This window comes from Wolffia australiana, chromosome 6 (assembly GCF_029677425.1).
Source record: "Wolffia australiana isolate 7733 chromosome 6, ASM2967742v1".
In the NCBI taxonomy this organism is placed as follows: domain Eukaryota; kingdom Viridiplantae; phylum Streptophyta; class Magnoliopsida; order Alismatales; family Araceae; genus Wolffia; species Wolffia australiana.
Genome location: NC_135840.1, coordinates 15,306,104 through 15,333,497, shown reverse-complemented (window position 1 = coordinate 15,333,497; position 27,394 = coordinate 15,306,104). Strand labels below are relative to the sequence as shown.

Genomic DNA, 27,394 nt, shown 5'->3' with positions numbered 1-27,394 from the left:
GAGGCAAACAAAAATATACTACAGGAAATAAGAGACGAGCGCAGAGCGACGTACCTCGTAGTCACCCGGTGGTTCTATCCCGTCGCTTTCAGATCGTCGGGGTGGCATGGTGACGGTGCTCTGGAGTGGCGCGGGCGGCAGCCTCCGCGCTCAATCACGGTGCAGCAGGAGCGCGCGGTGGGCGTGCGCGTGCGGCAGCAGGTGGCCACGCGCACAGGCGAGGCACGGGAATGCGCGGCTGAATGGACGTGGCAGGGGCGCGCGCCCAACAGCAGCAAATCACGCGCACGGCAGGTGGCGCCAAGGGCGCCGGGCGACGGTTGACGCCGGTGGGAACTCGCCACAGGGTGCAACCACGAGGTGGCTCCGAGCGGTGGCAAGGGCCTCGTGACGGCAAACGGCGACGAGGACGTATGAGTGGTGAGCACTAACGGAATGATAGCACTGGCGGTCGGGGAAGATTTCGCGACCTCAGTCCTGGCAGGTCACAGACCCGTCTCAGTACAATCCCGGAGGGTGCACTGACTGTCGCGGAGAGATATCGTTTCAGTGCACCCGGCAGCAGCAAAGACGTGAACACCCGTCGGGCAGAAAGTTGGCCGAGTAAACGGCGGCGCGGGAATCCACCGGAAGCGGCAAACGCGTGTGAGTGAACGGTCGCGGGAGGATCGCGGGCAGGTGGTGCAGTCAGTGGCGTCCGGGGCGGAGGCGAAGGTGGCCCTAGGTGCGGGGAGGAAACGCTGGTGGTCGGTGCAGCTGAGGACCACGGCCCCTTCCACGGATTGCTTCGGAAGGGGTTGCAAGCGCGGGAGCTCGCGCGGCCACGCGGGCGCACGAACGGGCGCGCACGGCGCGGTGGCATGCGGGCGGGTGCGAAGGGGCGCTGCGGCACGTCGTCGGACGATCCTCTTCTCCACTCCTGCACTTCTCTTTCCTCTGCTCCTTCTCCTTCCCCTTCCTCTTCTTCTTATTTTGCTTCAACTGGTCGTGACCTAATTCTCCATCGTGAGGAAACAATTCAAAAAAAAATATCTTCCTTGTTTAGGGCAACCCTCTTCCCTTATATAGGGGGGAAGTGGGGTGACCTGCTTATGCCAAAAGAAGAAGAAAAGAAAACCCAAAGGACAACATAAAGGGAAATCCTATGACCTAGGACCAAGGAAGTGGAACAACAAGGAAGAGGAGGTTGAACAAGGGGGAAGGGAGAGGGGATCCATACAGGATTATCCTCTCGTCTTACATGTGAGCATGACGAGTTTAAAACGACGAACGGTGAAAAGCAAGACTAAAACAACGAACAAAACGGGACGTAACGATGACGATAAGGTGTCCATTACCCGGAATATTTGAATCCGGGCGCGCGTACCGTCGCCTTGGCTTGCCGAGCGGGCTGAACACGTACGGATGGCGGTGCCGAGGGCGACGGTGACGTCTCTGAAGACGTGTCCGGGGTTGTCGCTGGAGCTGCCGGGGACGATGATGACGTCTCCAAAGATGTTCCTGGTGGTGCTGCTGGCGCCGCGCCATCAAATTGACTTCCATTTTGTTTGAGAACGAGTTGCCGCCAAACAACTGCAAGTTATGTTCACGTCCAGCCACAATCAGTACGCCGACATTCTCACCAAGCAGCCATTTCTACGACTGCGCTCCAAGCTCCACCTCGTCCCTCTGCTGAGCTTGCTGGGGCGTGTAAGGACCTCAGCCCACGTGTCCATGACGACAACGATGACACAATTGCTGACGCCATAGAACATTCGAGAAGAATCAGGACTGACTCTGGAGAATTGCCAGCCGCCACAACAATGATCTCGCATCCTCCCCACGATGGCACGACAGTGATCTCGCAGCGTCCCGAGACCAACGCAATGATGGAATCAGCACAGTGCAAGACGACGGTAACTCACCTGTCGACCTAACGCTACCCATCAGCTCTAAAAGAGGAATCGACCTGTATCATCGAAGACACACCAAGAAGCCTCACGGCGAACTTATCCATTCTTCAATCTATTTCTTGTTTCTCTATTTCTTCTTACATTGGATAAATATCATGTACATCCCTTGGAAAAACTTTCAACCGTGAGATATATCAGATATATGAACTACTCTCCAGCCCGCATCTCAGTCAGACCTGCGACTCCAGCTCTCGAGTAGGAACAAACGTTCCATGGAAGCCGTATGGAACTCTAGAAGGCAGCTCAACCGACGCCTCTCACGTAAAATTCCGATATTTCTAAAACGTCAAATTCCACTATGAAAACCTCCTCTAGTATGCCGCTCTTTGGAGGTGTAATCCAAAAGCCTGACATTGTAATGTGCAATACATCTAAAGAATGGTAGGTTTTCATAGCCATTTCATCATAGGATTAAACAAAACTAAATTGAATTAATTATTGACAAAAATTTTACGTCATGTTGAAATTAGAATCATAAAATATAAAGGTCATACTAAATAAGCATATCCTTCCGGACTTTATACAATTGTTAGAAATTTACGCCGTTTCACAACTCAACATCATGTGTTTATTATGAAGATCATCCCTCTTCGCACATGTGGCTTAATGATGCCGGACGTCGCCTCAACGTCGTCCGGTCATCACCGAGGGTATAGGCTCGGTGTCGAGTCACTAACTAATCGGACTACGGCGAAGGACGTCGTCCGATGTATGCGAGTGGACAGATGAAAATGATGAGGTAAATGAATGAGGTCCTATATAGTACGTGCGTGTGCCGACGAGTGGTGTTGCCGTTCCAGAGCGATGACGGGTCGCCTGAGTGAAGCCTGATGGGCTTCCTGAACCTCGCCCGAGAGGGTCGAGGGCGAGTACGTCGCCGAATGGGAGATCCCCGCTGATGTGCTCAGACGCGTCGGGTGTTCCCGACTCGTACCGGACGGGTAAAGACCCTCAAGAATCGTCGTCGTTATCTCAACCTGTCTCACGCTCACCTATCTAACCCGAGCGCAGAGGCAATACGAAAGTATACTGAAGAACGTTAAGGAAGAAAAGGAAAGCAAGGGAATGGTACCGTTGTCGCGCTGGCGACAGATTTTCGTACTTTGGAGGCCCGTAAGAGGTGGGAATGCTGAAGGCGGGGCGAGGCCGGAGAGATCGGGGGCGCGGGAGCGGTCTACGTCGACGGCAGATTCGTCCGTAGACCGATAGCGAGTGTTCGTAGCGTGCAGATAGCCACGACCCATAGTTATTCCTGAAGTCACGAGCGCCGGTCGGCTATTAATGGTGTAGAGTCGCCGCAGGCAGTGTGGGATGAAGGGATTGGGTCGTCGTGGACAGATGAGCAGAGAAATGAAGAATGATGTAAGGCGTAAGGGGAAGTGGTGGTTCGGATGGCAGGGCAAGAAATGAAGAATGGGGGTCGGGAGATTCAAATGGCGGAGAGGATGAAGAGTGGGGGGATTGGCGGAAGGGGGGAGGATCAAAGAGCGTAGGGAAAAGAGAAGACAGAAAAGAAAGAATGGCCGGAGGGTCAAAGGGCTGAGAGAAAACAACGGAAGGTGGAAGGGTCAAACGCGGAGAGGAAAGACAGGGTGGCGGAAAGGATATGTGGGGGAGAGAGAAGTTGGGGCGTCGACGGAAGGGTCAATGAGAGGGAGGGAGAGAAGGGAGCGATGGATAGGCGGGAGCGCGTGGAGAAAGAATGCGTGTACGGTGGCAGAGTTCTTAGGGAGATCGCGGCAGAGGCTGACAAGGGACGACAGACACGGGAACAAGATGGGGAATAGAGGGGATAGATGGGCAAGAGACACAGGATGGTAGGGGCGGAGGGCCACGGAATTGCCGCGGCCGCGCGGAGGAAAGAAAAAAAACAGGGAAATTGAGCGACGCGGGGGAAAAGGAGAGTGTTAACAGGTCGTTGGTGCTCGGTGACGGTTTGAGGGAGGAGGGAACGGCGTGCAGATGATGTGGGAGGGTTCGGGAGCGATGCCGGCGACGGCTGAATGGCGGTAAACGGCGGCGGCCGGCGGCGGCCGGCGGCGACGGGGCAGTCCGGCGGCGGCTTTTCTCTCGTTCCTTTCCTTCTTCTTTCTCTTCTTCTTCCTCCTCCTCTTCTCCTTCTTCTTCTTCTTCCTTCTTCTTCTTCTTCTTTCTTTCTTCCTCCTTCTCACGATCGTGACTCTTCCACTTTCTTTGAAATAACTGCCAATTTCAGGGAAAGAGTGGGTCCAAGGACGCCCACCCCTTCCCCTTATATAATGGGTGAAGGTGGGCCTCCTTTTAACAAGAGAAAATTAAGAGATAAAGCAAAAGCTGATAATGGGCTTGTCAGGCCCAAGTGAGGGGAAGACGTCCTCATATGGGCTCTTCCCCTCACTACACGACGATGCATAAAATACGAACGAAACGAAATGAAACGAGACGAAACGAAACAAGAGCAGAAGGAAAAGTAGCAGCTCCGAAGGTGATGTGCGCGCGCGTCATGCCGAGTATTTGAACTCGGGGACGCGTGTCGCTGCGACAGCTCGTGGTGTCGGCTGGACGCGTGGCGGTGGCAGGCTCGATGACGACGGTGGTTCCTTACATGCTGGCTCGATGACGTCCGGCGGCTGTTCTCGTGCTGGCTCGATGACGTCCGGTGATGCTGCGCCATCACTTAATCTCTTGGGACAGTTAAAAAGATCAAAAACCTGAGTGAAGCATAGGTTTTTATATTGGGGAGATTGAGGCTAGATTCTGAAACAAAAAAGAGAAAAAACGAGCACATTTAAACTATTTATTTTTTGGATTTGTAGAAACGTGGCATTGACTTCGATGCACGAGCGGACACTTCAAATACTATATCCACAAAATCCTTTTGATAGGAACAGTATCCTCCGTTTTGAATCGAATTATATGGCTACGTGTGACAAGGCTGCTCTTCCGCCTGAAACATCTCGATTTGTGGAGTTATCTGACGTTACAAATTCCGTCTAGATTACTTCGCCCCTAATACTATATGTGATATTAATAATTGCAACTTGATAATAGATTACAACGAGGCAATAAACTGTAATCCTTGTGCTGAAAACGACAAAGCATTTTATCATTGATGTTTTCTTTTGCACTGAAGTAACAATAATCAGTCCTCAAGCTTTAGATACTCTTTGGTGTTTTTATCATCGTTCTCTCAAAAGACGATGCCTTTACTCTCATTTAAACGATAAAGTGGAAGAGAGGGAGGAAGAGAGTGAGAGATCACAATGAAGAAATTAGCAATGAATAACAAATGGACCAAACACAGCCCCAACAAAGACCATGAGAAGTATCGGAATATACAAACTACCCTCTAGCCCGCATCTCAGTCAAACCTGCGACTAGGGAGTGGCACGTCCGGGACGTGACGCCCCGGATGTGATGGGACGGATGACGAGCCATGATGAACGGTGACGTGACAAAATGTTTGTCACGTCACCATCACGTCACCCGTCTGAGGATTTTGAAAAACATCGTCACGTACCCGTCACGCGTCCATGCATCCTCATTCTGTCACGTCACTGTCACGGTGATGGCGTCACCACCACTGGTGACAGAAATTACTACAGAGACAAGCTTCTCTTCCTCCAGGTCCGTCTTCTCTTCCTCTTCTCTTCGATCTGATCGATCGCCATCGCCAACAATCTTCCGTGTTCTTCTTAGGAGCTTCTCTACGCCGAGTGCATCTCCGCCGACGAGTACCAGGGCACAAAGCTGCCGCTGCTCCGGAGACTCACCGAGCAGAGCGCGGAAGTCGATTGTAGGGACGTGATCGTCCGCCTGTGCGATCCGACAGCGGAGGAGTGATCGGAGATCGATCTTCGTGATTGATCAGATGGTGTGCAAGGAGTTCAAGAAGGATCAAATGGTGGTCGGAGATCGATCTTCGTGATCGATCGTCACGTACCCATGCCACGCACTGTCTCCTTCAGGAAGAAGTTCGAGGACCACGTCGCCTCGAATCTGTTCGATGAAAAACCCAGGAGCTGCTTTGCGTACGACCCCTTCGGACTATTAAGTCAGAAGGAGTTCTGAGTAAGGTCTACTAAGTTGTATTAAAGTTCCGTCACGAACGTCATCCGTGACGGACTTTTTGTCACGTCACACATCCAGACTACCCCGTCACCATCATCATCACGTCACCATCACAGGCAATATGTCACCGTCATCGTCACCGTCACCGTCACTGTCACGGCTCATCTGGTTTGTCACCGTCACCATCACGTCATCCGTCACAAGTCCGTCACGGTGACGTGTGACGTGACGGATGACGTTCGGTGATCCCTACCTGGGACTCCAACTCTCAAGTGGAAATGAACATTCCGTGCAAGCCGTACAAAACCCTAGAAGGCAGCTCGAACAATGCCTCTAACGTCAAATCAAGGGCATTTGACGATGAGCAACTTTGATTTTCCCATCTCTTCATCGTGCATAAATGTGAGGACGAACCCATCGTCCTCTCGCGCTGTCGTCAATGAGTCAGCGTTCCTTGGCACAAAGCAGGGCTTGCTGCCAAAGCCCCCACCACTGTAGATGAATTTTCTCACCTCGCCGGACTGTAGATCAACCTTGGCGAATACCAAAACCTTCGGCCATGGCTCAGCGATAGAGAGATAAGCGTACTCGATCTTCCTCCCCAGCCAGTTCCTGTTCACCATCCCAGCCTCGAGGTTCATCTTCTCCACGATAATCGGCCGCCTCGTAGACTTCCCCGTCTCGGGACTTAGCCTGATTTCTGACAGAATGCTGCTCAGGCGTTCCTCGCCCTTGTTAAACACCGAGTCGGGGGGGGGGGGGTCATACAAGACCCGATTATGACGATTTCTCCTGTCTCAACCTCCTCCCAAGCGTTCCAAACGTGGAAGCAGAAGCACCCGAGAACGTCAACCCAGTTCAGCTCGAACGTGTCCTCCGCGTATCACGAGAGAATCCCGAATCTTGAGACCTGTTGGGGGTTTGTCAGCCCCCCCACTACAGGAATGTGGGTGAAGGGGGGCTTGATTGGTCTACCACCTTTGGGAGAGGGGGGGCACGGGAATCGAGGCACCCCCTTTTCCCTCTCATCCTTTTGTGAGAAATGGCCCATTTGGGGCCCATTTCTCTGCTACTTAAAGGGTTTTCATCCCCCTTGCACCCTAATCCATTTTTGCAGCCATCAAGTGCTTTTGTTAATTCTTCTTGTCTCTTCCTCTCTTCTCCTCTCTCTCTCCCTTGGTTTTGTCTTCATCACTCCTTGGTGGTTACTCCCTTGGCTTGGGAGTTGAAGGAGTTGCTCTACTGCACCACACTAGAAGCTAGTGCCCTGCACCGAGAGCCTTGCACGTCGATGTCACACTGGTGATGTCAAGAGGTTCTTGTTATCTTTCTCTATACGCCGACGCCTTTATCTAGTCCGCGTTGATTCCGCATTTCTACCGTAGCATCTTGGGTCATTGTTTTCTTCAACGAGTTTCAACAAGTGGTATCAGAACTATTGGTTGTTTTACTCAGATTTGATATGGCGTCGTCTTCATCTCATTTTGATGTTGAGAAGCTAGACAGTTCGTCGAACTTTAACCTGTGGCAGCAGCGGGTGTACGATCTGTTGATCCAGCAGGATTTGACGTTGACCTTGGACGGATCGAAGCCTGATAATGTTACGTCAGCTGATTGGCACAAATATCAGCAGAAGGCCGCGAGCACCATTCCGTAGTGTTTATCCGATAGTGCTCTTTACCATGTTCTCGGCGACAAGGACCCCGCGGCGATTTGGGATAAGTTGGCGAAGCGCTTTGCATCGAAGTCAACGATGAGCAAGTTGGCGTTGAAGAGATGATTGTTCGGGCTGCGCATGGCTGAAGGTTCTGATTTATCTGTTCATATTGATTGTTTGAATCAGTTGATTACATATCTGATGAAGATTGAGGAAGTGTTCTCCGACGAGAACAAAGTGATATTTCTGCTTGTTTGTCTTCCCGAGTCATATGATCACCTTGTGACGACCTTGTTGCATGGAAGCAAAGCGCCAAGTCTTGAGGAGGTTATTACAACCTTGATGGAGTATTATCAGCGGAAGAAAGGAGCTGAAGATACCCATGGCGAGGCACTATACATGAAGAATGGGAAGGAACGTGGGCGGCAGAAGGAGAAGGGGAAGTCGGGAGAGAAGAACCATCGGTCCAAGTCTTAGACAAATTGGTTGAAGAGCATGACATGCCATAAGTGTCATGAGAAAGGACATCTTAGGAGAGATTGTCCAAAGTTAAACAATGGGAAGACGGATGCTGCTGAGAAGAGCGCTACTAATGTCACGAGGGTTGAGGAGGGTAGCGATGGAGATGTCTACTCTGCCTTGGTCGCGACTGATGAATTAGTAGACTTATGGATTCTGGATTCTGGCTGCACTTATCATTTATGTCCTCACACTGACTGGTTTCACTCTTATGCGAGTGCTTTAGGAGTCATTTCTATAGGGAACGATGCTCCTTGCAAGATTGTTGGCATTGGAATGGTGAAGATCCAGATGTTTGATGGAGCAATCCGAATGTTGGGAAATGTGCGGCACGTCTCGGAGCTATGACAAAGTTTGATTTCCCTCCGGTACTTGGAGACAAATGGCTGCACATTCAAAGCCGCGGACGGAGTATTGAAAGTTTGTAAAGGAGCATTCGTTGTGATGAAGGGGGCACGTCTACGAGCCAACATTTACAAGCTTGAAGGGAGCACTGTGATAGGTGGAGCTGTAGTCGCTACACCACGTGAGCCAATGACGGATGATACACTCTTGTGGCACTTGCGTTTGGGCCACATGAGTGTAGCATTTGCCCGTCCTGATACCGGTACCGGATGCCGGTATCGGGACAGATGCCGTATCGGATACCCGAAAGTTAATTTTCCGGTATCCGTTCATTTCGATATCCAGATATTGGATATCGGTATTGAATATCGATTGCTACAATGCCGATAACCGATACTGATATCCGTCTCGATGTCGGCATCCGTCTCCGTCTCAGGGGGAGGATGACGACATCGGATATCGGTTGTGGGTATCGGTTTTCAATATCCACATTGAAAGTATACTTAAAAATATAATTACTTGATAATTATTCAGCGATTAGATCGATTTATCGTGGGCAAGAGAGTTATGAGAGAACTTTTTAAGAGTTAATACATCACGTTTCATATATACAGCCACACATTTTTATTTTTTTCCATATGGGATAACCGGATTTGGGTTTGGTGTTAAACTCCGAATCCCTTTATCCCATACGGAAGAATATAGAAAATCTTGCTTCTATTTATTGGACGATGTGATAACATATTAAATAATGACTAAATATAAGGGCCAATAAATATAGCAAATATGGATTATAATATAATTTTACTGTTTAATGTAATGTCGGATTCATTTAATATATACAAAGAAAGATTTCTAAATTCTTCCATGTGGGATAACGGGATTCTGAGTTTACATTAAACTTCGAATCCTGTTTTCCCATATGGAAGAAAATAAAAAATTTAAACTCTATATATTAACTGAGATTAAAACAGAATAAAACCATCTGATTCTTATTTACGTAAGTCATAGCTTGATATTTAAAATGTGTTTTCCACTATCGATACCGGTTCCGATATCCGGATATGGTTCCGATATCCAGATATCGAAAACCAATATCCGGCATCCGGTATCCATCTCCAACATCCAGATATCGGAAAACCGATATCCAGTATCCGATACCCTATTCATCCTCACCCCCATATCCGATACCGATATCCGTCTAACCCCTTCTAGATGGATATCGACCGATATCCGATACCCGATATCCAGCCCCGTCCCACTTTTTTCCAGATATCGGATATCGGTTTTCGATATCGGATACCGAACGGATATCAGTTGGGCGATTACTACATGAGTGAGACCGGTATGCAGAAGCTACATGCACGAGGTCGGGTACCAGGGGTGAGGTCTTGCAAATTGGATTTTTGCAAGTACTATGTCATGGGCAAATAGTGCAGGGTGACGTTCAAGGCGGCAAAGCGTGACACTGGCGGTGTCATGGACTATATTCATGGTGATGTCTGGGGGCCCGTTGACATGATGAGCCGTGGAGGTGCTCGGTATTTTCTAACGTTTCTTGATGATTTTTCCATGAAAGTTTGGGTTTATTTCTTGAAGCACAAGTCGGACGTTTTCTCGCGGTTCAAGAGTTGGTGCGCAAGAGTTGAGACCCAAACGGGGAGGAAGATCAAGGTCTTGTGAACTGACAATGGTATAGAATTTAAAAATTCTGAATTTGATCAGTTCTACGCAGAGCATGGTATTCGACGTCATTTTATGGTGAAGAAGACGCCTCAGCAGAATGGCATTGCAGAATGCATGAATCGTACCATTGCAGAGAGAGCAAGGTGTTTGCGGTTGAATGCTGAATTGCCCAAGGAGTTTTGGGCTGAGGCAGTTCAGATGGCGGTGTATTTGGTGAATAGGTCGCTGAATTCTGCTCTAGATGGGAAGGTGGCTGAAGAGGTATGGACCGGAAAACCTATGGACTATTCCATTTTGCGTGTTTTTGGATGTCCAAGTTATGTTCTTACACCTGCTGATGAGAGATCGAAGCTCGATCTAAAGTCCAAGAAGTGTATTTTCTTTGGGTATAGCGATGAAGAGAAGGGCTATCGGCTTTGGGATACGGAAGCGCAGAAGATTGTGTTCAGCAGGGATGTGGTTTTTTATGAAAATCACATGGTGAAGCCTTCCAATGAGCAGGGAGATCAGAATTCAGGCGGCGGCAATGTCCAAGAGAGGACTTGGGTGGAGGTGGAGAGTGTGCAGATTCCACCCAATTCAGTCGACGGTGGAGGATGGAATGATGAGGCCGCGGAGAATTCTGAGAGCATTGCTGTTAGGCGGGAGAGGTGGAAGATGAGGCCGCCTGCACGTCTTGATGATTATGTGACTGTTGCTTTGTTTGCAGGAGATGGAGAACCAACATCTTTCAAGGAGGCATTGAATTGCCCGGAGAAAGAAAGATGGCTGCAGGCGATGTCCGGGGAACACGCATCTTTGGACAAGAACCTAACATGGGAGTTGGTGGAGTTTCCGGCAGGGAAGCGTGCTATCGGATGCAAGTGGGTGTTTAAGAAGAAGGCGCCACTTTTCGATGCAGAGCAACCATCATATAAAGCACGGCTAGTCGCAAAAGGCTTTGTTGAGAAATAGGGAGTTGACTGTAATGAGATCTTCTCACCTGTTATGAAACACACATCTATTCGCATGGTATTAGCCATTGTTGCACATGAGAACATGGAGTTGGAGCAGCTGGACATGAAGACGGCATTCCTTCATGGTGATTTTGAGGAAGTGATCTACATGCATCAACCTGAAGGCTTCATTGTACCAGGGGCAAAGAACCTTGTTTGCAGGTTGAGGAAGTCCTTGAATGGGCTGAAGCAGTCTCCGAGGCAGTGGTACAAGAAGTTCGACTCATACATGGTGCGTATTGGCTATTTGAGGTGCGAATTTGATTGTTGCGTCTACATGATGATGGCGCAGCCCCGGCGACAGCCCCAGACACGCCTTCGGAGTCGTCACCGTCGTCCCCGACAGCACCAGCTCCAGCCCCAGATACGTCTTTAGAGACGTCAGCGCCGCCCTCAACAGCACCGGCCGTTTGCGTTCAGCCCGGATTCAAGTATTCCGGATAATGGACACCGTATTGCTATATTTACGTCTTTCCTTTACTCGTCATTTGCTTTAGTCTTCGTCAGTCGTGGATTTAAACTCGTAAGGTTCACATGTAAGGCGAGAGGACAATCCGGTCTGGATCCCCTCTCCCTTACCTCTCGTTCACTCCCTCCTTCTTTGTTGTCCATCTCCTTGGTCCTAGGTCGTTGGATTTCCCTAATGTGTCCTTAGGTTTTTTTCCTTTTTATCTTCTTCTTTTGGTATAAGCAGATCCCCCCCCCCCCCCCCCCCCCCCCCCCCCTATATAAGGGAAGAGGGTTGCCCTAAGTCGGGTACGATGTTTTTTTGAAGAAGTTGAAATCTTGTTGTTTTGAGAGAAATGGTTTTCTCCCCGTTGAGCTATGGTTGTGACCAGGTGAAGCAGAAGAAGAAGAAGAAGCAGAAGGTGGACGAGAAGCTAGAGTTTGGAAGAAGAGTCTGAAGAAGACAGAGGTCTCGCCCACCTGAAGAACTAGGGTCATGCTCGCCCTGTTGAACGAGGAGGTTTCACGATCGAGAAGACGGCAGGCTGAGGGGAGCGGGAGAACGGTGGCCAGGAAGCGTTGCCCTACGAACGCCGCTGCCCTGCAGGCTGCCTGTGACTGCCGCCGCCGACGGAGGTCACCCACAGACAATTTCCGCGCCCTGACTCGTGATAAGCTCAATTTTACTGTGTTTTTTATTGGTTATTTATCAGTAACATGTGTGAGGATTAAGCTTATTAAACGAATTTATAAACCTCACAAGTTAGGGCGAGTGAGGGTCGATCCACAGGGAGCAAAAGAAAACAGCAGGAAATTCCTTTTCAGTACGTTAAAGTGCAACTTAATCAAGCCGTCTACAGAGAATTTCTATGTAGACAGATCCTTTGCCCTTTGGGGCAAAGGATCGAACACCTTGCGTGCAGGGATAACCTGCGCGCAAGGTGTTGCGTGCTTGGCGGCCTCCTGCGTACAGTTGCACGCGGCTGTGAGCTGCGTACAGTTGCACGCAGGTGCACGCGGCTGCGTGCTGCGTGCGGCTGTGCACGGCTGAGCGCGGCGGCTTTGCTGCACACGGCGTGGTGGAGATGCGGAGGAGTTCTGTTCTTTTGGAAGATTTGGGGAAGACGATTTGAACAACAAAGGAACAAAGTTTAAACTGAAATCAAATCTAAAACGAAACAATCCTCAGTTGGAAAACATTGGAAGATCTTGTGACTCTTCCAACCCAACCAAAATTGTCTGAGAAGAGAGGGATTACAGGGCTGAAGCTTGCGATTTCCCCACGTCGGGTGTCATGTCCTTGCGGCGAGGCGTGGTTCTTCAATCCAAGCTATCTTCAGTCTGTTCTTCCTCTCCAACTCCAAAAGCTCATCAGCTCCTGGAGGGTGCAGAAATCCTCTTCTCCAAGCCCTAGTTTCCTTAGAGAAAATTCTGAACACCTAAACTCCTCTCTCAAGAGAGTATTTATAGGTTTTCTCTTAAGTCATGCCCAGGGGCATTTTCGTAATTTTTGCCACTTCGAATTTTCGCCCACTTCTGTTGATCCTCCTCTCTTCCTTGATCTTCTTAACCTGTTTCTGAATGTTCACTAGCCATAAAACGTTAAATATATTTCACTTGATTCAAAGAATCAAGTGGGGTTAGTGATTTCATAAAACAATACATATGCATGAACTTAGCATGAATTCACAAGATAATTGTAATGAATTTAAACTTGAGAACTTGATTATTTGATGACATATTTTAGAGTCATCAACTCGCGGAACTCTGTCCCCTGATCGCACCGTCCTCTTGCACCACCATCTGGGATCCTCCGGTGATGGATTTCCGAGCCTAACTCCCCTCTCCCGTGGTCTCCCGACGCGCCCTCCACCATGACGGCCACTCAAGCTCCTAAGCGGGTGCAACCTTCACAAGCGTACAACAAACGCCGCGATCCGTCGAGCTATGATCCAGCGTTGCGGTCTGATAAGCTCAAAAAATGTGTGTTTATATGTCGTTATTTAGGGATTTTTTTGAGCTTAATCACTAAAATTTTTATATCCCTTAATACTTGAGTAAGGGTTCGATCCTAGGGAGGCGACGGTGAATTCAATTGTCCTCAAATCAGGGAGTAGCACTAAAGTTTTAATAGCCAAGCTCCATTTACTTTTGACAGATTTAATGATCAGTTAACATCTCTTGGCAAGATTTACTACTCATCCACTGCAAAGTGGCTTAAGTACAATTGTTTTTAGAATATTTTCTCTTTAGTCAAGTAGAAACGATTAAGAAAAGGAAATTGATCCCAATAGTTTTTACCAAATGTTTTTGCTAATGATTAATTCAAACTTATCCTGGACTAGGATGCCTAAGATAGTATTTCTCACGAAGTATATATTTTTTTTGATCAATTTCTCACGGATTTAGGAAGTTTAAGCAGAGTTTTATTATTTTTTTATTTTATTTTATACCGATTAATTTCAAATTGTAGCTATGTCCTCAAACCACAAATCGTGAATGTGATTCACGATTTGCTGAATTTCAGAGGCGAGATTGAAATCTTATTGATTAGATGAACGCAGCGATTAGGAATAAAATGTTGGTAATAGATCTAGGTAGAATAATCTGAAAACAAACTAAAAATTCACAAGCTAAATGAGTAACGAGGAACATGAAAAGAACGACGGCAAGCGTGAGCTAAATGAAAATTTTCAGAAAATTAACAATGTAATACGTGAAAAACTTAAAGAAAGATAGACCTAGATGTACCAGAAGCAATCAGAGAGTTAGTTTGAGCTAATCCGAGCAACGAACGCCGAGTTCTTCTCCGATTTGGTTTGAATTTGACAAAGAATTGCGGCGCCGGATCTGCGAAATTGCTGCTCCAATCCGTCTCCAAATCACCCCTGGCGATTCTTGAGTCTTGAGGGAGGTCAGGCGATCCTTCCTTCAGCTTGAAAATCAAGAACATTTCTTTTATCGCCTTGTGATCGGAAGAACATCTCTTCCGCTTCCGTTAACTTCTTCTTATTCGCTTTTTACGCAGATCGCACGCACTCTGCCGATTGGTCCATGTCGCGTTATATCCATTGTATGCGACGTGCGCTGCGGCGTATGAAACGCACGCGTCATATGAAACACACGCAACACGCACGGTGCGCTTGCGTGCGTGTCATGCACGGAAGGCGACGATTTGCCTTCTGATTGGCTGGCGCTGTCTCCCTGTGCTCTGCGCAACTCACACATGTCGTTAGCGCTTAAAATGGCCCAAATGAGGGCCATTTTTATAAGACAAAGGATTTTTTATTAAAAAAAAATCATAATAAATCCTAAAAACCATTATTTAATATGTAGAAAAAGTATTCTTATTGATTGAAAAATTAGTTTTATATTTTAATTTCTTTTTATGAATAGAAATAGGTCAGTCAATCATTTAATTTCATTTAGAATTTACTCTAAAAACACCTAAAATGTAAAAATTGACCTATATATTTATTAGAAGTATTATCTAACTTGCAATTCAAGGAATTTATTATTTTAACCTGAAATGATGATAACATGCATTAAAATTCCATGTTTTATCCATGAAAAGCCCTAAAAATTTGATGAAATTATCTCTTTATTAGCTTCTACTTGCATGTTATCATAACCCCCCACTTTACCTATTGGTAGTCCCTTAGCAATAACTGAGATGTCAAGGATGAGACAAGTCCAAGTCGTCTTTCATGCATCATAATATTGGATAGTTTAAGTTTCCCCTTCAAGTGCCGTGTGAATTGTTCTTATAAAGAACAAACCTTATATGGAAAAGATTAAGTAGCTCATAAAGGGTCCTTGTTTTGCTCAACAAAACTCAATGAATCTCAATGCCTAAAAGTTAAAATAAAATTGAACAATTCCTCTTTTACATGATCTTTCCCCCTTATCCTTTGGCGTTTTTTATATAGGGTTTAAGGTCAACTCCATCTATTTCGTGCCCACATGCAAGAATTTTGTAAAAGTAGATAGGGCTTGTCACCATTTACGGTGTAGGCCATTTATTATGTGCAGGGCACTTGATTCCTCACTGCTGCTAGCGACTTTTGTGCAGAGCACTTATTTGCGGCTGACGCCACTTATTGGGTATGTGTCATGATGCAGCTTATTTCACTCTTTTTTTTTTTGGGTTCTTGCACATGGTCACAAGGATAATTGGAGTGATGATACCCTTAATATTCACCAATGGTTATGGGCTACTCCCATGTTTGAAGAACGTTTGGATTGAGGAAAGAATTCTGGATTAAAAAAGAAGAAGTGGGCAAAGAAATTCTCTGACCATGTTGAGATTAACCCCGAAGGGACTCGCCTACAGAGCCACTCCTTACAATGGTATTCGACGGCACAAAAAGGTTACCCAATCTATCATTTAGCGAAACTTGAAGGGTCATCTCAGTTTATCAACCTCAATTATTCCTATGGTATAGCAAGGTAAGTTCTGCTTATTTGTTCAAAATTCTTAAGTGACGAAGAAAACATACTCCTATGACCTTTAACCCCCACTTTTGTTTATTCCTAGATGTCACTAAAGAATGTAGCTACATGCGATTACAAACTAGAAAGTAATAAGAAAAATAAGCAAATTAGAAATAGAAGGTAGAGAAATATACCTTGATTGATGTGACGTTGTTGTGCCTTGCCTCAGGGTGATTCAAATCGTCTTCCTGCTTAGGTATAGCAAGCACAAACAAAAGTCAACGTTATTTGTAACTTTTATTATCTCTAATTTGTATTATATTATTTTATTTCATCCTTACTATTATATTATTTTTTATCTATTACTGTTTTAAATTGGATTGATTTCTTTAAGAGCATACGTCTTTTGAATGGGTGATGCTTGAGAAGACTCTAGTTCTATATAAGGTTTAAGCCTTTGTCCGTTAACTTTAAATTCAGCATTGGTATGAGGATTTTCCACAAGTATAGATCCATTATTGTATATTTCTTTAATGATCAAGGGCCCATCCCATTTTGATTTGAATTTACCTGGGAATAGCTTAAGACGTGAATTGTAAAGCCATACCTTTTGCCCTTGGAAAAAATGCTTACGACTGATATATTTGTCATGGAATTGCTTCATTTTGTCTTTGTAGATCTTTGAGTTTTCGTAGGCTTCATTGCGCAGTTCTTCTAACTCATGAAGCTGTAGCATCCTGGCTTTACCTGCATTTTCTTGTGAAAGATCAAGTTTTTTTATAGCCCAATAAGCTCTATGTTCTATTTCAACAGGTAAATGACATGCTTTTCCAAATATCAACCTGAAAGGAGACATTCCCAATGGCGTTTTATAAGCTGTTCTATATGCCCACAATGCATCGTCTAATTTACTTGACCAGTCTTTTCCATCTAATCTAACAATTTTTTTTAAAATCTTTTTAACTTCCCTATTGGTATTCCCAAATTGTCCATTTGCTTGTGGGTGATATGGTGTTGTAACTCGATGCTCCACGCCATATTTTTAAGCATGGCTTGTAACTGACGATTATTAAAATGCTTACCTCCATCACTTATAATTGCTCTAGGACATCCATGTCTACAAAAGATAAATCGATGGATAAATTTTAGAACAACTTTATGATCATTTGTTCTTGTTGGAATTGCTTCTATCCATCGTGACACATAATCAACTGCCATGATAATGTATTCATTTCCATTTGAATTTGGAAATGGACCCATAAAATCTATTCCCCATAAATCAAAATTTTCAACTTCTATAATAGGTCGTAAGGGCATGGCATCATTTTTTCTAAGATCAATGGAAGCCTGACATTTACTGCATGCGACACAATATTTGTGAGCATCTGCAAATATGGTCGGCCAATAAAACCCGGCGTTAAGGACTTTTAATGCCGTGATTTTTTAAGCATAATGACCTCCGCACAGAGAAGAATGACATGCATTTAGAATACTTACTTGATCCTCTTCAGGCACGCATCTTCTAAAAATGTCATCCACTCCTCGTCTAAAAAGCTCCGGCTCATCGTAAAAATAATATTTTACCTCCTTAAGGAACTTTTCCCTTTTTGCGTAGTCCCACTCCTCTGGCAGAGCTCCTGCTACTAGATAATTGACAATATCAGCATACCAAGGCAATTGCTTACATTCTATGGCGAGAAGATTCTCGTCCGAAAAGTTTTCGTTGATGGGAAGCGAGTCGTCCGTGTGGATCCGCGATAGATGGTCTGCCACCACGTTCTCTTTTCCTGGTCTATCCTTGATTTCCAAGTCAAACTCTTGTAATAAAAGGATCCAACGAATTAATCTGGGTTTTGATTCCTTTTTGGTGAGCAAATATTTTAATGCTGGATGATCAGAGAAAATAGTGATTTTATTTCCTAAAACATATGGACGAATTTTTTCTAGTGCAAATACTATTGCAAGTAATTATTTTTCCGTAGTAGAATAATTTACCTGAGCTCCTCCAAGTGTACTTGCATAATATATTGCTACTGGCTTCCCACCAATCTTTTGCCCCAAGATGGCACCTACAGCATTGTTAGAAGCATCGCACATAATCTCAAATGGTAAATTCCAGTTAGGAGCATGAAGAATGGGTGCCTTGATTAATGACTGTTTTATCAATTCAAAGGCTAAAGTGGCGTCTTCTTCAAACGAGAAGTCTACATTATTACAAAGTAAATTTGTAAGAGGTTTAGCAATCTTAGCAAAATCTTTAATAAAACGACGGTAGAATCCCGCATGCCCGAGAAAGGCCCTAAGTTGTTTTTCCGTTCTGGGCAGGGGAAGGTTCTTTATAACCTCCACCTTGGCTTGGTCCACTTGGATTCCCTCTTTGTTGATGAGATGGCCCAGGACAATCCCTTCCTCCACCATAAAGTGGGATTTCTCCCAACTTAAAACTAGGTTGTTCTGAACACAAACCTGCAACACTTGTTCAAGGTTAGCCAAACAAGTATCAAAATTATCACCGAACACCGAAAAATCATCCATGAAGATCTCTAGGAAATCTCCTAAGTTATCTGCAAAAAGGGCATTCATACATCGTTGAAAAGTAGCTGGTGCGTTACATAACCCAAAGGGCATCCTTCTAAATGCATAAGTACCAAATGGGCATGTGAACGTAGTTTTTCCTTGATCCTCTTCCCTAACATGAATCTGATTGTACCCTGAATAGCCATCTAAAAAGCAATAAAATTTGTGGCCGGCTAATTTCTCTAAAATTTGATCAGTGAAAGGTAATGGATAGTGATCCTTTTTTGTAGCTAGGTTTAATTTTCTATAATCGACGCACACTCTATGTCCTGATGCAATTCTAGTTTGAATTTCTTCACCATTTTCATTGATCGTAACTGTGGTTCCTGATTTCTTTGGGACAACATGAATCGGGCTAACCCATGGACTATCTGAAATGGCATAAATAAATTCAGCATTTAACCACTTCAATATCTCCTTTTTAACAACCTCCGCGATTCGAGGATTCAATCTCCTTTGAAATTGTTTTGTGGGTCTTGAATCCTCTTCCAAGAAGATTCGATGCTCACAAATTTCTGGCCTAATACCTTTAATGTCATCAATCGACCATCCAATCGCACTTTTATATTTCATGATCACAGATATCAATTTGCTTTCTTGATCATTCGATAATGAAGACGATATTATTACTGGCTTAGTATTGTCATTTTCAAGAAACATGTACTTAAGCGAATCAGGCAAGGGTTTAAGTTCAAGGTCCAATGGGTTGGTAGGAATTTGTGGTGGCTTTACCTCTATGCTTCCTTCCTCTATGTCAATAGCTACGACTTCTGCATAAAGATCGTCATAATCGACCTCTTTTACCTTAATTTCTCCTATGCTATCCACATCCTCATGCTCATAAGTAGGAATTCTTTTCAAATTGGGGATGGGAATTTCATATTTCTCTTTACCCATATTCATTACAATACTTCCTCTATCAAAATCTGCTATTACTCTTGCGGTAGCTAGGAAAGGCCTTCCAAAAATTATTGGAGCATTAGATAATGCTCCAATAATTTTAACATCGGCCACAAAAAATTCTACTGGGAAGGCTAAATTCCCGACTTCAACCACTATATTTATCACCTTCCCATATGGTGCTCTAATAGATCCATCCGCTAATAACAAATCAACTTTTACTGGATGCAGCTCAACAAATTTCAGTTCATCATATAATAATTTTGGCAAGATATTAACACTTGCCCCCGTATCTAACAAGCCTTTCTCAAAATTTTTTCCTTGAATTATGCACTCTACCAATGGAGCTCCTGGGTCTTTTCGTTTTTCGGGTAGACTGTTTAAAAGAATTGAACTTACATTTTCAGTAAGTTGAATTCTTTTAGAGCTCCTGGATTGGGTGCATAGTTCTTTGACATATTTTCCATACAGGGGGATATGTTTGTTAGCGTCAACTAGTGGAATGGTGATGGATGTGTTTTTAAAAACATCAAGTATTGGAGAATCCTCGAATTTTTCTTTTCTTACTGTTAGGACGCTAGGGAATGGCACTACTATTTTCTTCTTTTCTTCGTATCTTTCTACTTGGGTAGGGGAAAGTTCAGATCCATCTGCCTTTTCCTTTTCTTTCTTTTCACTTATATCACTTTCCTGATTTTTTTTTGTAATGACTAGGGGATCAGACAATACCTTACCACTCCTAAGGGATGAGATCGCATTCAGTGGTTCATTATTTTCACTATCCCCATCTATTGGTTCAACATGATCTATCCTATATGACGGGTTCATATTATTAGATGCACTAAAATGAGTAGGAAAAACAGATGAATCATGCAGCAAATTCTTAGGATTAATATTTGGTTTTGAGGGAAACTTACCTGCCATTTTCCCCTTCATAAAGAGGTCTTCAGCACTTCCTTTTTCCTTCACGTCTTTCTGTGCGTAGTTGTCCATCATCATCTCTTGATGAGCTCGCATCATCTCCATTTGTGACATGAACATCTTCTTTTCTTCCTCCCATGCCTTCTCGCGACCCTGAAATTGTTTTAACGTTTCCAGAAGTTGTTGGTAAGAAGGATTGTTAGAATTATGAGACCCCATTGGTTGTGGATTAGGTGCTGCAGGATAGAAGTAGGGTCGGCTTGGTGGGATATGCTGATTTGGATAAAATTGAGTTTGGGGATAGTGTCCTTGGCCCTTGATCTGATTGTTGTTGAACCCCTGCCCTTGATATCCACCATGATATCCCATATTTGTTGGCTTATTCCCGTTAGCTCCCCCACTCCAGTTATATGAATTCGGATTTATCCCATAAGCATTAACTTGCTCAATATACACTGACTTGCATTCATCCGAAGTATGATCTTTCCCTGCGCAATTAGCACATGAGGGACCCATTTCTACTTTGTTCACATTCACTTGGGATTTCATGCTCTCCAAGGAATCTTTAAGAATATGTTTAAAGTTCTCTGTCATATTAGCCATTGACTGCTTCATCTCTTTTTCCAATCTCTCTAATTTTATGTCTGTCTCCTTCCCTTTAACATCAATAATGCCTCGTCTCATCCCACCCATTCTAGAATCCACCATAGATCCTTGTCGATACACCAAATCTTCCACCAGTCCCTCCATGCACTTCAATGATTCACTCACTTGTGTATTTAAGAAATTTCCACCACAGGATAGATCCACTAATTGTCTTTCATTATAATCCACTCCTTGATAGAATATTTGCGCAAGCTCATGCTCAGGTATACCATGATGAGGGCACTTCCTTGTCAAAGACATAAATCGCTCCCAAGCATCTCCAAAGGATTCATCTCCTTGGGTGAAATCCCTAATTAACTTCCTTATAGCCTGAGTCCTTCCATAAGAAAAATATTTATGCAAAAATCCAGTTTGAACGTCTTGCCAGGTTGTGAAGCTTTTCCCAAGGCTGTTCAGCCACTCTTTTGCTCTATCCTTAAGAGCAAAAGGGAATAACATAAGTTTCACTGACTCTTGAGAAACTCCGGCAAAATTATATGATGAGCAGAATTGTGTGAATTCTCTCAAAAACTCATAAGGTTCATCACTAAATTTTCCGTGAAAGCTTGGTAGCAAATTCAGCATCGTGCCGTCAATTTTGAAGTTAACATTGTCTCCAAGGGGCGCTACTATTCTTGAGTGAATTTCATAGTTGGATGGCGCGGATAATTCCTTTAGCGTAAGACCTTGATTGTTGCCCAATTCCCTCCATCCTTCGGCCATTCTTACTTCGATCTCTTTATTTGTCACAGGCAGATTTCTATTGCTTCTTCCAGAATATAATCTTGGTTGCAAGGATCTTCTCCCGTGCATATAAACTATCTAATTGCTAAAAGAATCAAGCAAGAAACAATTGCAAATTTTAGAAAACAAAGGAAACAACTTAATATTCCAAAAGTAAGTACTCCAACAAGATATCCAAACTTCCCTAATTGAAAATAAATTTCAGCCTTGTTGCCTCCCCGGCAACGTTGCGGTCTGATAAGCTCAAAAAATGTGTGTTTATATGTCGTTATTTAGGGATTTTTTTGAGCTTAATCACTAAAATTTTTATATCCCTTAATACTTGAGTAAGGGGTCGATCCTAGGGAGGCGACGGTGAATTCAATTGTCCTCAAATCAGGGAGTAGCACTAAAGTTTTAATAGCCAAGCTCCATTTACTTTTGACAGATTTAATGATCAGTTAACATCTCTTGGCAAGATTTACTACTCATCCACTGCAAAGTGGCTTAAGTACAATTGTTTTTAGAATATTTTCTCTTTAGTCAAGTAGAAACGATTAAGAAAAGGAAATTGATCCCAATAGTTTTTACCAAATGTTTTTGCTAATGATTAATTCAAACTTATCCTGGACTAGGATGCCTAAGATAGTATTTCTCACGAAGTATATATTTTTTTTGATCAATTTCTCACGGATTTAGGAAGTTTAAGCAGAGTTTTATTATTTTTTTATTTTATTTTATACCGATTAATTTCAAATTGTAGCTATGTCCTCAAACCACAAATCGTGAATGTGATTCACGATTTGCTGAATTTCAGAGGCGAGAGATTGAAATCTTATTGATTAGATGAACGAAAGCGATTAGGAATAAAATGTTGGTAATAGATCTAGGTAGAATAATCTGAAAACAAACTAAAAATTCACAAGCTAAATGAGTAACGTAGGAACATGAAAAAGAACGACGGCAAGCGTGAGCTAAATGAAAATTTTCAGAAAATTAACAATGTAATACGGTGAAAAACTTAAAGAAAGATAGACCTAGATGTACCAGAAGCAATCAGAGAGTTAGTTTGAGCTAATCCGGAGCAACGAACGCCGAGTTCTTCTCCGATTTGGTTTGAATTTGACGAAGAATTGCGGCGCCGGATCTGCGAAATTGCTGCTCCAATCCGTCTCCAAATCACCCCTGGCGATTCTTGAGTCTTGAGGGAGGCCAGGCGATCCTTCCTTCAGCTTGAAAATCAAGAACATTTCTTTTATCGCCGTGGAATCGGAAGAACAGCTCTTCCGTTTCCGTTACTAACTTCTTCTTATTCGTTTTTTACGCAGATCGTACGCACTCTGCCGATTGGTCCATGTCGCGTTATATCCATTGTACGCACGGTGCGCGTGCGTATGAAACACACGCGTCATATGAAACACACGCAACACGCACGGTGCGCTTGCGTGCGTGTCATGCACGGAAGGCGACGATTTGCCTTCTGATTGGCTGGCGCTGTCTCCCTGTGCTCTGCGCAACTCACACATGTCGTTAGCGCTTAAAATGGCCCAAATGAGGGCCATTTTTATAAGACAAAGGATTTTTTATTAAAAACAAATCATAATAAATCCTAAAAACCATTATTTAATATGTAGAAAAAGTATTCTTATTGATTGAAAAATTAGTTTTATATTTTAATTTCTTTTTATGAATAGAAATAGGTCAGTCAATCATTTAATTTCATTTAGAATTTACTCTAAAAACACTTAAAATGTAAAAATTGACCTATATATTTATTAGAAGTATTATCTAACTTGCAATTCAAGGAATTTATTATTTTAACCTGAAATGATGATAACATGCATTAAAATTCCATGTTTTATCCATGAAAAGCCCTAAAAATTTGATGAAATTATCTCTTTATTAGCTTCTACTTGCATGTTATCACGGTCCACGACGACTGCCGTGGGCCCCCTCCTTCAGGCGTCCCGGGCCCATCCCCTATTGCGATGCCCGCCGAGCTAACGACGTGCCGTCCTGAACGGTTGACTGATCCGCAGGCGACTGCGCCGTCTTCTCAGTTCGACCGGCGCCGCCGTAGGCCACCGAACCCCCCATGACGCCCTGGCCGGACCACTCCACAGTGGTCGGTCATTGTGAGCCCGCGGCGAGCCCAACTGCCTCCACGCGACAACAACCTCTCCGTGGTCCCAACGCGCCTCCGCGCCACAATTGCCATTACACGGTCAGCTACCGCGCTGACCAGCCAACGCCCTCGGCGGTGAGTCAACGTGCCCTGAGCACTACGTTTCGTGGTCAATTGTCACCGCCTCCCCGCGTCGTCCTACGACCTCGGCTACCCTCCGCGTGCACCCGTGCCCGGGCCGCCCTACACCGATGATTCCCCTACTCGAGACTGAGACGACTGCCCCTGGGACGACCATGAGGTACGCCGCTCGACGCCCGTCTCTTATTTCTTGTAGTATATTTTCGGTTGCCTCCATCGCGCTCGGGTTAGTCGTAGGTGAGAGCATGAGGTTGAGTGAAAAACTACGTATACTTGAGCGTCTCACCTGGTTTGGTGCGAGTCGGGCCCGCCCGTCTGTGCGACCACTACCCGGCGGGGTATACCCCGTTCGGCGCCGTAGCGACCTCGTCCATTCGGACGAGGGTCAGAGGGTCCACCTACCCATCTCTGGGCGACCTCGTCGATCCCCCGGACGTCGGCTTTTCCCTGCTCGTCGGCTACTGCCCGTACTACACCCCCTCCCGGATCATCTTCATCCTAGCTCGCCTTCACAGGATTCTCGTGCCCGATGATCCTTCGAGCATTCGTCGCGCACTGACGCGCCATCGACACCAAGTACGAACCCTCGGTGGCGGCAGGACTTCGTCGCGGACGTAGTCCTGCATCACATCATGATGTGTGATGATGGTTCTCCTATATATTTGATGCTCTATGTTGTTGATATGCTCATTGCTTCGAAGAATTTACATGAGATTGGAGGGTTGAAAGCATTGTTGAGTGGGGAATTTGAAATGAAGGATCTTGGTGCTGCGAACAAGATCCTTAGAATGGAGATTCATAGAGACCGTGTGAATGGTCGTTTATGGTTGACTCGGAGGAGCTATCTTGAGAAGATTATTGACCTGTTTGGCATGAGGAATGATAAAGTAGCGAACACTCCACTGGCTAACCATTTAAGGTGTCCGTTGTTCAGAGACCTGAAGTTATTGAAGACATCGCTGAAATGAAGTCTATTCCCTATGTTAGTGCCGTTGGTTCTCTCATGTATGCTATGGTCTGTACAAGGCCAGATATTGTTCACGAAGTTGGACTGGTGAGCAGGTTTATGAGCAATCCGGGAAAGGAGCATTGGAGCGCGGTGAAATGGAGGTTCACTTCGACAAAGGGAGTTCACTTTCACTACGTGGTTATGTTGATGCTGACTTTGCAGGTGACATTGACAATCGCAGATCAATGACCGGTTATGTGTTTACGGTGGCCGGTGGACCTGTGAGCTGGAAGTTGACACTTTAGTCAACTGTTGCATTGTCTACGACGGAGGCGGAGTACATGGTGGCAACGGAAGCTGCTAAGGAGGCCTTGTGGTTGAAGGGTTTGTTCAAAGAACTCGACATTGCTCAAGGTGGATTTCCTCTGTTATGCGATAGTCAGAGTGCCATTTGCTTGGCAAAGAATCAGGTCTATCATGCACGGTCGAAGCACATTGACGTTCGGTATCACAAGATCTGGGAGTTGCTGAATTCTGAGGAAATTATTCTTCAGAAGGTACACACGGATGAGAATGCCACGGATATGTTGACGAAGGTTGTCACTCGGAAGAAGTTTAAACATTGTTTGGACTTGGTGCATGTTGCAGGTACCTTGAAGGAGGTGGAGCGCTTGTGGCGTGGGAAAGCGACAAGAGCACCTAGCGCGATTGGGGTGTCTGCCAAGGTAGAGTTTGTTGGGGGTTTGTCAGCCCCCCCACCGCAGGAATGCGCGAGAAGGGGGGCTTGACTGGTCTACCCCATTTGAGAGAGGGGGCACGCGAATCGAGGCGCTCCCTTTTCCCTCTTGTCCTTTTGTGAGAAATGGCCCCTTTGGGGCCCATTTGGGGCCCATCTCTTTGCTAATCCATTTGAACCCTAATCCATTTTTGCAGCCGTCAAGTGCTTTTGTTCATTCTTCTTGTCTCTTCCTCTCTTCTCCTCTCTCTCTCCCTTGGTTTTGTCTTCATCACTCCTTGGTGGTTACTCCATTGGCTTGGGAGTTGAAGGAGTTGCTCTACTGCACCACACGAGAAGCCAGTGCCTTGCACCGAGAGCCTTGCACATGGACGTCACGCCGGTGACGTAAAGAGGTTCTTGTTATCTGTCTCTATACGTCGACGTATTTATCTAGTCTGAGTTGATTCCGCATTTCTACCGTAGCGTCTTGGGTCATTGTTTTCTTCAACAAGTTTCAACAAGATCTTCGTCTCATTGAATACGACGGGGGACCCACCGCGTACCATCTCCTGCAGTTCAAAAACGATCTACTGGTCAGGGATGGCGGCAAAATTCTCGGCGAAGTCGTGGATCATCGTCGGCTGCTTCAATCGGATCTCCACCTCGGTAGACATCTTCCCGTCCGACGAGAATGAGAGATAACGAAGGTAGGGTTTGCAGACAACGTCGTATCCGAGGGAAAAGAGCTCCTTGGTGACTAGGTCGAGCTTGGGGTGTACTATCATGGGCCATTGCAGCTGGCTTTCGAAATCATACCGGCCAACTGTGGACAGGTCGCTGGAGCGTTCGAGTCGGACTTGGTAGAAGAGGTTGCCTTCGGACATGGTGAGGAGACGGCCGTTGAAGAAGACGAGCCCAGCGTTGGCTACGCCCATTCCTTGACTATTGTCAATGAGCTGGAATGCCGAGCGAGCCAAGAACAAGAGAAGTCTCGCGATAACCAAGTGGCCGTGGAGCTCGCCGATGGCCTTGGGGAAAACTGGCCGCCCAATACTTAACTCTTGCTGCAGGCGCGAGGTTTTGGTGAATCTGAATGCGTAGGATGCCTTGCCTTCGGAGAACTGGATGGCGTGGATCATTCCATTGCCGTCGAAGAGATGGTGTCCTGCCACCGGCTTGAACAGAGGGTTCGCGCCATTGCGGATGTAGACGCCATCGAGGGAAGGGGGGATGCGGCCTTCCACTGTTAAGTTGTGAACTGTTGGCTGCTCGCCTACTGGACCAAAATTGCCCGCAATCTGGACAGTCGGGTCTATGCCTTTTGGCAGATCATGCTCTGCTTCTAGCCTTTCCCGGATGAACCCCTCCTCTAGTATGTCCAGCGCCACAGCTGCCGCTCTTAGAAACAAGTTCCACTGGGGCCTCTTTGTCTGCCTCGGCCGTAAACTCCTTAGTGAATAAGCAGACGACGAAGAGGACGAAGAAGAAGAAGGAGAAGAAGGTTGGCTTGTGAGAGTTATGCTTGACGCGGAATAGTTGCGGCCTGGAATAATTGAGGTGAGTTCTGATCTGGGTTTTGGAGTAAGTGAGCTGAACCTTGCTGTGGCCAT

At 45.4% G+C, this 27,394-nt stretch overlaps 1 protein-coding gene and 1 pseudogene across 1 annotated transcript; both read right to left on the bottom strand.

The window, feature by feature from the left end:
* LOC144704983 (9-cis-epoxycarotenoid dioxygenase, chloroplastic-like) lies at positions 1 to 27,394 on the bottom strand (annotated as a pseudogene).
* LOC144704822 (uncharacterized) lies at positions 18,205 to 23,475 on the bottom strand. The gene is made up of 3 exons (XM_078577370.1): positions 22,899 to 23,475; positions 20,480 to 21,957; positions 18,205 to 18,551 (listed from the first exon to the last, which is right to left on the bottom strand). The coding sequence occupies exons 2-3, from the start codon at positions 21,939 to 21,941 to the stop codon at positions 18,385 to 18,387; spliced, it is 1,629 nt and encodes a 542-aa protein (XP_078433496.1). The 5' UTR covers positions 21,942 to 21,957; positions 22,899 to 23,475; the 3' UTR covers positions 18,205 to 18,384.